At 49.2% G+C, this 12292-nt stretch overlaps 1 protein-coding gene across 1 annotated transcript in view; it reads left to right on the plus strand.

The window, feature by feature from the left end:
- Nucleotides 1-543: 543 nt before the first annotated feature.
- BICDL1 (BICD family like cargo adaptor 1) overlaps nucleotides 544-12292 on the plus strand; it is a gene marked incomplete at its 5' end in the record, with an annotated part of 49136 nt that continues 37387 nt past the window's right edge. Inside the window, 2 exons of the mRNA XM_082324906.1 lie at nucleotides 544-885; nucleotides 5572-5787. Coding sequence (XP_082181032.1) covers nucleotides 544-885; nucleotides 5572-5787 — 558 coding nt within the window. The remainder of the gene's footprint in view (nucleotides 886-5571; nucleotides 5788-12292) is intronic.

Raw genomic sequence — 12292 nt, forward strand, 5'->3', positions numbered from 1 at the left:
AAATTTTATCCAGGAACATCCTAAACAATCTGAAATTGAAAGCAAGCCCCAGTGGCTGTTGGAAGCTGTAGTCAGCTCTCCAGGGGTGAACCACTGAGTAGAAAGATCCCGAGAGCTGCTCTTGTAACCAAAAGAGCCCCGCTGGGGATCTGGAGGAGCAGGTAGCGAGCGGGAAGCAAGCGCTGCGCCCCTTCGGGAGTGCCAAGCTCCCTCCTTGGGCTTTTCATCCCCCCCCCCCCCCCCCCCATGTTTTGGGGGGATTTTGGGCCTGCAGCAGAAACGGTGCGACCCGATGGCAGCGGGCGGTTCCAGCAGGATCCGCGCCCCGCCGAAAGGCACCAGCCTCCCCCCGCAGACACCGGGCCTCCCCCCGCCGCCCGCCCCGGGCCCTGCGGCCAGGAGCGCGGTGCGCGGGCGCTGCCGCCGGCGGGGCCCGGCGCCGGGGGGCGGGGGCCGGGGGCGGCGGCGCTCCCCGCCCAGCAGCCGCAGCCGCGGGCCGGGCGCGGGGGGCGCAGCGGAGCGGCGGCGGCGGCGCGCAGGGCCATGTCGGCACCGTGCCTGCGCCTGCCCGCCGCCGGGTCAGCACCGGCGGAGGCGGACAGCGCCGGCGGCATGGAGCCGCCCGCCGCCGCCGCCGGGGCCGCCGCGGCCGCCGCCCTGGAGCTGGCCCTGGAGGAGGAGCTGGCGCTGCTGGCCGCCGCCGGGGAGCCGCCGGAGCCGCCGCCCGCCGCCGCCGCCCGCGACCCCGAGCTGCTCTCGCTGATCCGGCAGAAGGAGAAGGACCTGGTGCTGGCGGCGCGGCTCGGCAAGGCGCTGCTGGAGCGCAACCAGGACATGAGCCGCCAGTACGAGAGGATGCACAAGGAGCTCACCGACAAGCTGGAGGTGAGGCCCCGCCGCCCTCCTCCCTCCCTCCCCCGGCCCGCAGCGCTCCGCCAGAGCCCCCGCTTCAGGGCCGCGGCCCCCGGGAGCCCCGCGGTCCTTCCCGGCGGAAAGCGGCCCCTTCCCCGACCAATCCCGGGGGCGGCAGGCAGGCAGGGCCCTGCCGGGCAGCCCACGGAACTCCCCGAGGCCGCGGTGGGGAAGAAGGGGTCTAAGAAAACCCTCTTAGGCCTGGGGGAGGCGAAGCCGCTGTCCTTCGCCCTCCCCGGCTGCGAGCTGGCGCGTCGGCCTGGGGACGGGCTGCAGCACCCTGCTTCCAGGGGTTGCTGCGGGTGCCGCTTTGCCTCAGGTACCACCTGGGCGAGGAGACGTGCGCCGTGCTTGGCTCGTCACGGAAACGCCTCGGAAGTTAAATTTATACAGCAGGTACTGAGCTACAGAGCATATGTAACCCTTATGCTTAAGCTGTTGCAGCTCAGGCATTAGGCACGGCAGGAGATAAGCCCTAATGATACGTCTCTGTTAGCCGGCTGCTCTGAAAAATACCTACAGGTATCTGGAGAGAGCTGTTTGCCAGGAGCTCAGTGGATTGAGCTATTTATTGATTTTTAAGGATGATATAAAGCTATTACAAAGACGACGACTTGGGCAGGCAGCTTCTTTTGGAACAACTCTCTCGCACAACTACGTAAGAGAGCCACTCTTACCCCCACTCTTTTTCTCAGAGATACTCTTGAAATTTTAATTCTCCCAGCAAGTAATACTGCTTAGAAGGCTGAGAAAAAGCCTCTCTCGCCTTTCTGGAGAGAGTTTGAACAGTGCTGGATTAACATCCACATTTCAAGTCACAGCCCTTTCTGCACAGGCCTGCATATTCCCGTGTTCCCTCCTCACGGACTTACATCTCTCAAGTTCAAGAGGATTTGTGAAATTACTGTATGGCCTTTGTTCTCCTGACAAAATTCCTCTCTATTATTAAACTTAGCACTTTACCCTAGCTGATCCCTTCCTCTCTGCATTTACTATTCTGATAGAAACAATAGTGAAGGCGACATTTGCTCAAATTGTGTTTAGTGGCACTATTTATCAGATTAAAATTTCCCAGAGCGAATGTTTTCCGGTTGATCTTTAAGCAAGAACAGACGTATGCAGCGTTGTGCTGACGTGGTTTTCCTGACGAGCTGGAGTAGAACCTTTCCTACCGTTAAAGGAAAAATGCCCAAGTTTAGGCACTCGCTGAGCTGCCTGTTGGGGAGTTCGGGAGTCTCAGGTGCCACTCGCTGTTTGCAAAATGTAAAGATGAAAAGGAGAGGGGAAAAACTATGGCTTTATAGTATTTTAAATAACATCCCCCAAATGTTTACCTCTGCTCCTACGGGTCCATTCAGAAGGTGAATGAAGGGATGGTAAACACAGCCAGTTGTTTACATCCTTTCATCCCATTACTATCACGCTAGCCTTCCAGTTGAATAACAGATTCCTGCGTTTCAGGCTACCCAGTCGATAGGAGTTAGCGTTATCTGCTTAAGGGTCAGATTTTTTCCGCTGGGTTTGGCAGATCTAAGATGACGCTACTTCACACACACACACACACACAAAAAAAAAAAAAAAATCAAACTTGAACATTAATCTTCTACAACACAAGCCTGGTAATCCTAGCCTCTGCAGGTTAAACGTCGGCCTCCTCCTGGTGCCACTCAAGTGAACAAAATTTCACAATAAGCTTTTCCGTTCCGGAGGAGCAGGGAGGAAGGACCCACATCTGTTACCTCCCTCCCTACGCTGAGAACTTTCCAATGCTGACCAGAAGCAAAGCCTCAGATGAGATCCTCGGTGACATTTGCACCTGATGTAGCGATGTTTAAGTAGCATTTAGGAGGAGAGATTTTCTCCCAGTTAGCAGTTCAAAGTTGGTTACAAGAGCTCAGTGACGCCTCTCCATTTCCCAACAGCCAATACGCTGGCCTGCTCCTCTGGTGCTCTGCCTCAAGACTAAATGTGGTCTGGTTTTGTGGGTTCCTTACTGGAGTGCAGCATTCCTGCCATACACCTACTCTGGCAACTCTTTCACTTCACAGCCTGAATTCAAATTCATTTCTAATCGTGGAATTGAAGCCCTGTAATAAATTCTGATGTGATCCTAGTCAGTGTTATCCTCTGTAAGGGATTAAAACAGCTAATGCCCCTGTTCCTCTGACACAGAGGAGCTTGCCACGTCCAAGCATTTTGCAGTATGAACCCTCTTTATCAGCTGGGAACCTCCCCCTTGCTCCCATCCCTTTACATGAGGACCAGCCCAGCTCAGTTAAGTTGAAGAGAAGCTGCTTGCAGAAGAAAACGTCATCTAGAAAGCAGTTTTGTGTAAAAATCAGTGAGCAGCTGGTGGATGGAGAGACACGCAGAAAAGAAGGAACTCCCCTACTAAGGACAGCAGTTTGCCCTGTCATCACTACATGACAAAAACCCCTACCCAGATCTGCAGCCGGGCAGGTGCTGGGGCGAGGGGAGACGGCTGCGGGAGAGGAAGGGGCAGGAGGAATCAGGCGGGATCTCCAGTCTGGTTCATCCTCCCTCTTTGCAACAGCCTCTCTGGGCCCCACTGCACTGTTCTGGTTTCTCCATCACAACAGAATAAACTTGATATTCTTCGCCTCCCTCTAACTCCGGCCTGTGTGATGGCTGTTTATTGGAGCTGTATGTAGTATGGATTCTCTTTTGCAGTGAAGGACTAAAGTGGTTTTTAAATGATTGACACAGCTTATCAGTGGCTTCTAAATCACATTTGAGTGTGTCTGGGGAACTTCGGCTGCAGTGCTGCTCCTCAGCAGGCTGAAGTTTCATCTTCCATTTAGAGAAGACCCTGGATCTTTCTAAACGTTGCCTAGCAGTGAAGGAGACAGAGCTATAAAAGACAGCATTTTCAGTGTGCCGCTAAAAGTGAAATTGTGGCTGCTCCAGCCACACTTAGGCTACAAACAAGCTTTCTTCGCAATGGTTGTCATGGGCCTGGTGCTGGCATCTCATACCTACCTATTGCATTAAAAATAATTATAATAATACTTAGCTCTCTCACTTGCAAGGGGCGCCCACGCTTTTAGTGTCTGAAACACAGGGAAATACTTTTGCTTTGGGCCGGTGTTTTTAATCAGCATTCCCTCGCATTTCAGGGTTTTCCAGAAAGTCCTGAATTTGCAGAAAGATTTGGAAGGGCACAAGCAGGGTGCTGCTACACTGCACTGGAAGGAGCATAGGGAAGGATTTGGAGATAAGGTCGAGAAAGAGAAAACATGGCATCTTCTGCAGAGCAAGAGGTGGAAGATGAGTGATAACGCAGGCCAGAGGGCTGCTGGAGGAGTGGAGAGCTTTGACATTCAGACCTGCTTGGGAAGGTGGCAGAGACCCTGCAAGGGAGGCTGTGTGTCATCAGCAGTAGGCACCCAGGGGAAACAGCCACCTCACCGCCTGTGTTTCTAACAAGCAATAAAAAGCCACTTCACATAAATGCAGTGCAATTTTCTTTTCCTCCTGGCAGGTTTATTTTCCCCTCCTATCTTAAGTGCCATGGGGATTGCTCACTGGGGGATGATACCCTGGGAAAAATGGGCGAGTGCTGCCAGCGCTGGGCCCAGTGGGTTTCTGTTCTTTGCTAAGACACGTTCCTAAAAGGCTGGTGAATCCGACAGCGAGTAGGAGCAGGTTATTCCAGGGGACAGAAGACAGCCAACAAGGAGAGGGCTCTTGCTCCTCAGGTTTCCCTGCTAATCTGGGGACATGCCTATGTCCCCAGTCTGTGACTGTTCTGCAAGTGTGCTCATAGCTTCAGTCACCAGGGGAAATTCAAGCTCAGTTTCAGAGCTGAGATTCTTTTAAACGGGCACAACATAAATCTGTTTTGACCTGATTTGTAGCTCTGGTTCAGTCAAGCCCTCATTTAACTGAGCCGGTAAAACATGCAAAAGTTCCACCAGCTTTGTGCTCTCCCTTGTTTTCCAGCCAGTCCTAAGCAGAGCAGAGTCTCCAGAACTGAGAGTGGTTTCTAAAGAACCTGCAACCCAGAACAGGCATGCATGTAATGTCTGTAGAAACTACTTCATTGCATCCATTGCCATTCCAGAGCGGACTGCATCAAACAATGGAGTTGCTGTGCACTGTCAAACTACCAGACAACTAATTAGGTCAGGAATAGAAGGAGCAAATGGAGAGATGACTGAACTGTTGGTCATAAGACCCATATGACAAGAAAGATGCCTCATCTAGATTCCTCATCAGCAGCAAGGATACAGTAGGTATAGTTTTGGTTATAAAGACAATTTTTAAAAGACTTATGCCACTGCCCACTGAAATATTGCTTTGGAGTTAAGCTAGGCTCTGCCAAATCAATTGGCCCGCCTGACCTATATATTCCGCCTATTGACATGTAGCCTGCTTTACTCTTTTGGCAGTTGTTTCAGTAAAAATTCAATGTGCTGATCCCCAGAGGCCAAGGATAGGCCAATTGCTGGAAATGGAAAGCAAGTTTAGTGCCAGTGACCTGCCCTGACATGGGATTGCCACCTCCATGGCATTGTCACGCTCTTGTACCGTTCTCTTCTCTGCACAAAAGGTTTCAGCCCTAAGCATAGAGGAGGAAAAGAAGGCAGTGTTCACTTTTTTCCTCCCTTCCTAACCTCTTCTCCCCCTGTTATCCAGCACCTAGAACAAGAGAAACACGAACTAAGGAGGCGATTTGAGAACAGAGAAGGAGAATGGGAAGGAAGGGTGTCTGAACTGGAAAGCGATGTGAAGCAGCTGCAGGACGAGCTGGAGAGGCAGCAGGTTCACCTGCGTGAAGCCGACCGTGAGAAGACGCGAGCCGTCCAGGAACTCTCCGAACAGAACCAAAGACTCCTGGACCAGCTCAGCAGGGTGAGTGGCTGCGGCACGGGGAGGGCAGGCACCCAGCTGCCTTGGTCACGGGAAAGGCTCGCAGCTCTGCTGTAAACCACCTTTCAGGCAAATGAGTGGGAAAGCTTCCTCTTTACAGGGAAAAACAAATGAGTATGCATCTGGTCAGATTACACAGGTGTCCCATAAAACATTCTGCCTTTAAACTGAGTTTTACACCTTTAAGGAGTGCTGCATTTCACTGGCAAAACAGTTACGCTTCTGGGTTGAGTGGTCATTTACTGCATAGACATCTGTCAACTGTTTTTGTATCTAAAACTGATTTAGAAAATCTATTTCTAATTTACAAATAGGCTGAACAAATGTAGGACACAAGAAAGGCTCATCTGTGACAATGAGGTGAAAGGCTTTTTGCTGGCCTCCCTTTTTTGACGTACATTGGCTATAATGTTGTAGAATTGAACATACCGTGTCATTCTAAGATGGCGTGTCCCTGCAGATAACTTTGCCATGGTTAGATGTGCGAGAACCTACTGAAATTCCTTGGAATGGCATGTTTCAGCAAAGAGCTTAACTGGCCTCTGAAGGAAAGAGGATTTATAGCGAGGCTGCTACAAATCAGCCTAATTGACGGAATACTTCCAGCATGGGTTTCTTTCTGACAGCAAGACTTAACCGTTTCTGCCTCCTTGCCCAGAAGTTAACTTGTCTTCTAGAATTAAGAACCTTGGGTTTTTTTTCTCCCCACTGGACAGTTAGTACGAACCATAATTTTAATGCTTGAGAACACAGCTACTCCAGCAGATGAAAGCATTCTCTTCTCACCAGCTGCTTATCACCAAAATAGCATAGAACAAAAACACGTATCACAGACTCATGCTGAAGAGGCCCACCTAACGTTGTAAGAGCACATTTCAGAGTGGATTCTGGCAGAGGTGAGTCTCAGGGGCTGACACAGGGATCGCCTAAGGGAGGGTCAAAACCTCGATCACAGCACTAGGACCAGAAGACTCTGAAATGGGCCAAGCGTACAGGTCTCTTCACTTGCCTTCACTCGATCTGGGTATGCAGTTTTCCTGTGCCTCTGGAGGCAAGAAGAGCAGGTCTTGGGTAAAACACTCTGTACTGGCACTGGAGGAAATCATTCCTCATTCTGCTATAGATTTTCTTTTCAAGTACTAAAAAAGCCACTTAGTCTGTGGATTTGTTTTTTAATGGGCTTTAAAAAAAAAAAAACACCAAGCAAACAAAAACACAACCAAAAACCCCCCAACTTCCTTAACTCAGGAACACTGCTAAGTTTATCCATGTTTTTAAAGCAATATCTCCCAAGCGTAGCAGATGAGCTAGTGAAGATCTTTCACCTCTTCTCTGGACAGAGCACATTTCACATCTAACATGGATGAGAGATTCCACCCAAGCCCTTGCAGAGCTCCTGTGTTCTGTCAGGTTTCTTATCCAGGGCTAAGAACTTGGCTGGTGACCCTCAGATTTTCTGTGTACGCATGATTTCCATCACTGGCTGGGAAATCTAAGATCTGTTATGGTCTCGGCATAAGCACAAACTGAAAAGACCAGTCTAGAAGATAGGAGAGGAAAACCGGACAGCTTGCTTTGGGCTTTAAACCGCATGGGATTAGCCTCGTATGACACTTGTGCTACAGGAGCCTCTCGCAGCCCAGATGCTCAGAGAGCTGCTCAGCTAAGCCTTGCGCAAAGGAACCACCATGTTAGGTCTACCAGCATGCAATGCCCAAGCATGGGTCTTGTTCCCTGAACTCCCTATTACTGCCAGAAAAAGTCTTTATGCACCCACTTCAGAACTGCCACATCCTGGGAAAACGTTGAGTCTTGGTGCTGCCCTCGCTGCTGCAGGCCAGCCCTGCTCCAGTGGTGAAGAGGACTGTTGCTCTCCAACACAGGCGAGGCAGATGGATGGATTCCGCTTACACTTGCTGAGGCACAGTTCGGTGCTCAAGGAGTTTGTCACCTGGCCAAAACTTGCTAGTAACTCAGATATAAGCAATGGATATAGCAAGGGGGGAAACAGTCTTCCTAGGGTCATGAGAATCTGGGCAAATAGAAACAGAGTTGGAAACGGTCTGTTGTCATTCACCCAGGGCTTTGGTTGAGGCTTTTTAAAATCTCAGCATTAAATTAGCACTTGATTACTGGGTGCTTAGTATTCCACATTTGCTGCTCCAAAGTGCAATTGCAGTCTTATTTGTCTGGTCTCTTATTCTGAAGAGGTTATGCATGTAATCCTTGAGGCAGTGGTAGTGCTTAAACCCTGCACCCACATGGTTCTGGCTCCTGCTACTACTTAGGCTTTCAGTAAAGGAAAAGGACAAATACAGCTGCATGGATGTGCTTGCCTACAGCTGTATTGCCACGGGCTGGAGTCTTGGTAGGGATCATGAACTGAGCACTGGGAGAGGAGAGCACAAAGAAGCAGTGTTACAGCTTCTGTGAACTTTGAGGCGTTGCTGGTATCCTCCTTGCGTTCCTGGTTCTGCGTTTTGCACCTGCATTTTGCATCACAGTAGGTTGTTTGGGAGGAGAGGGTTATGAGAAGCCTGTGATAAGGCAATAAAAGCCTTGTTCAGAGCCTCAACTCTGCCCCATCCGATGCTGTCTGCCCTACTAGAGGCTTCACTCCCAGCACAGAAAGAAAGGTTGCTCTCTGGTACAAGTCATTCTACACTAGTAGGTACTAGCTCTTTAAATCTGAATTTCTACAGTTTTTAGCAATTAACACCTCGTGGCCCAATTTCACAATACTTGAGCACCTGTCTCCTGGGGAAGGTAGTCCCTTGGCACCAGGCTGTACATGTCAAATGACAGTTTCAGCCTCACGAGCTGCCAGCCCACATGGTCCTGCTTGCTCCTCCCAGGGTCCCTGGGCTTCAGCCCCTTTTACCTCAAAGCAGGGCAGCATCCACCATCTCCTTCTCCTTCCTCCTCCTCCTCCCCCTCCTCCTTCCTGCTGCTGTGATATTCTCACCAACTAATTAAGCTTTAGGACATTTTTTTAACCCTGCCCTTCCCCAGAGATGAAAGGCCAGCCCAAGCACATACTTTGTTCCAGGCTAAACCTGGCACAAATGCTAACCACCCAAGCACGCAGTCCTGCACACCCACACAAGGATAGCAAAGGGACCTGGAAAGCTCTGTCTTGCAATTAAAGCATGGGACTGAAAAAATCCATCCTCAATTCTGCCAAAGACTGATAAGGAAAACTCAAGGATGGGGATTTTAAGTCCGTTCCAGTCTCTAAAAATGGGGATAACTGTCTTGCCTCAGAGTCGCCAAGAGGCTAAAATAAGGTCCATAAAATGATTTGAGGTCTTCAGATGAGACGATACAGGAGAACTTTACATATCTAATAATAGTAAGTAGGCTATAAGGACCTTTGCCTCCTCTTGAAATACAGCCTTTTGTGTGGTTCTCTGCTTTTAGCAGAACGGAGATACTGCCTGGGGTTATAGCAGTATTAAACCATGGGGAAATTAGGTGGGCTGGACTGGGAGCTCATAGTGAAAGACATGATTCAGATGCCTAAGATCAAGTTTAAAGTCTCCACAGTAACCTTATTTTTTAATTTGCTAAGTGATGATTAAAATCCCTTCTGCATATTGATTTGATTTCCCTCCCCGTGCCTCAGCACAGCAAAGCACGTAGTAACTCTCAGCAGTGTGTCCACACCAAGCTAAATGCCCATTTTACCTAGGAGAACTGCAGAGCGCATTACGAGCCGTATGCCAAGGTACATACCGCTCACCATAAATGCTCAAAGATAAAGCATAGGAGTCAAAGTACAGTTTCGCTGAGAAAGTTGAGGCTTGGGAATTATTACGTGTTCTGTTTCCAGCTCCTTCAGTCTCTCCCATCTGTTTCAGTTCCCTATTTGGAAAAAAAAATCCTATGCTTTGTGTTTTTAAATTATAAAATTTGGGGGGAATGGGTATAGGGAAAGGTCTCCTCTTACACGTGCCCACAGCACCGAACACAGCAAGAGTCCTGTCCCCACCTTTGGGCTTCTACGAGCTACTAATGCAAATAATAATAGCAAGCAGCCCTCTTCCTATAACGAGACAACATATTACTACTTTGTCAGGAAGTGAATGAAAAAAGCCTTTCACACTGTTTCTAAGTGGCTTCACCAGATGGCTTTCCCACACATTTCCTGCTACCAAGCTCTGGGCTCCTGTCGCTGTTTGCTGCATGTAGCTTGGGCGAGGATGTATCCTTCCCAGTTCAGTTGGGCTGCTTTTATGGTACATAGAGCATAAGGAGGTAATTTCACAATGTCAAGCTCAGGTAGCTTTTGCAATGAAAATCTGTTTTCAGTGGCAGGAAGAAGCATGTCATCTTGCACCGCTGAAATAGCTCTTTGTGTTTAGAGAGGAGCGCTCAGCTGCCACAGCACCCCTTGGAGGGGCCCTCAATCATCAAGTTCTTATATTCGCTCAGCATCTAGTGCCAACATACTGCTACAAAGAACGAGGTGTTTCAGTCAATCCCTCTGGTACAGCAAGAAAATGATCAGCCAGCCCACAAGTCTCCAAAGGAGGTTTTATTTGCTAGCCACAAAACCTTCCTTTCAGTAATATTTCAGTTGAAGGAGTTCTGTTTCTAACTTTGCGCTGTAACACGCGGCATAGCTTCAGAGAACTGGTAGGCACTGCCTGGCTTTGATTTGAGAGAAACATGTTTTTATTCAAGAATGAGCTGACCATATTATAGTCACCTTTCCAAATCACTTTTACTTTAAATACATCCTTTTGTGGTCAACAACATACTTACAAGAGAGGCAGCTCTGTTGTCAGTTATTGATTTGAAGAGCTTTTTCTGAATGGTTGGTTGTTGGGTCTATCAGCATAGGAACAATGTCAGTTTTAAGAAAACCGGACTAATCATCAAAAAAAATGTTACTGGAACAAGTGTGCTGGGCAAGATTCACTGCTTTTGCCACGCCAGAAATCTGTAGCCATTACACTATGAGCTAGCTTGTCTTTAATTCCTTATTTTATCTGTACAGATGCTAAATACAAGCCTCCTTATGTTGCTTGTTTATTAAGTTGTCTCCAGCAGCCCAGCAGGGTATATTGGGAAACTCCATGCTTAGCACAGAGGCAATTAAGTCAGCCTGAATTTAAGGGGGTTATTTTTAAACAGAAGAGGATCCTGAGTGGACCTAGGCTCAAGAAGAGTTTTTTTGACTAGCCCCACATTTCAAGGTGCACATCAGTCACTACACTGACTTCTTTTTTGTTAAAAGTCTCTAGTTTTTGCTGGAGGTGTTTACTGATCCCATTCAGTAAGAACAGCTGACTGTAAGGAACTCCATACTGAGCTACTCAATAGCACGAGTCCTGCATAGCAAATCTTGATCTGCATCGCCTCTGAGCAGTCTAAATTCAACAGAGGGGGAGATCGCATGAGAAGAGGCAGCATCCCTTCCTGTGGAAGAGGCTGAAGTACCTGCATTTCATGGCAGCTTAGGCAGGGCTGCTCGCTCCTTGGGGCAGGCGGGCAGCCCGCCCTTTGTGCTCTGTGCCTGGCATAAGGCACGCTTATGTTACACATGGTGGGGTGAGAGGAAAGCAGATACCAGCACAAGGCAGCCAGACACTGAAGCCAGCAAACCTCCCATTAACCACATCAAGCACCCTCCAGCTCCCTGCCCCTCTGGAGCATCAGCAGATCCCAGTACTACGTAACCAGATCCCCCATCACCCAGTGAATACTGATTAGTGCACACGCAGGAAAGGCTCCTTCTCACCAGCTACTTCTCCTCTAGCAGAGAGCACTTGTTAATAATTCAGCTTCATGCCACATCAAGACTGGAGTGCTGAGGCTTCCTATGCTAAAGCTGTAAATATAGGACGTGACTGCAGCTGCGTGTTCTCGCCTGCAAAGTCCTTCAATGAAATGATTCAGTGCCCTAGAAGGTAATGAAGAAACATCTTGAGGTCACTGCTGAGTAGCACTCACCCACCATCCATCTGGGGGAAAGGAGACAGGCAGGAAGAAAGGCTCAGCCCTCTGCTGAGAGTCTGGCCAAGCTTGCAGCACCCATTAACCCCATTTTAGGGCACCCGGAGCTTCAGGAGCCAACTGGAACAGGGCCATCTGGACACCAAGGCATAAATGCAGCAAACACCAAAGACGTAATTTCAGCAAAGATGGTGGGGAGGCACCCCTAGAGCGTTTGCCCAAAGATTTTGCACCTACCCATTTCATGCCAGATTTTTACCCTTGTATATATTAAGTACTGGCGAGCACTGAGGGAACAGGCAGAAAGCAGTACACAGAACAAAACAGGGGCACACACTGCTACTGAACCACGGTGCAAAGCCCTCCCTAGGGAAAGGGTTAAAAAATTACTATGAAGGTAAAAAAAAAATGTTACTATTAACGCAGTGGAACTACACAGATCCCTGCTCATGGGAAAAGGATAGCATGGATGGGTCCCAGGGCTGGGTGGGACCGCCATCCTCCCCCAGGGCAGTGGAGCAGGTAC

The sequence above is a fragment of the Platalea leucorodia genome (genome assembly GCF_965183815.1).
Source record: "Platalea leucorodia genome assembly, chromosome: 12".
Lineage (NCBI taxonomy): Eukaryota > Metazoa > Chordata > Aves > Pelecaniformes > Threskiornithidae > Platalea > Platalea leucorodia.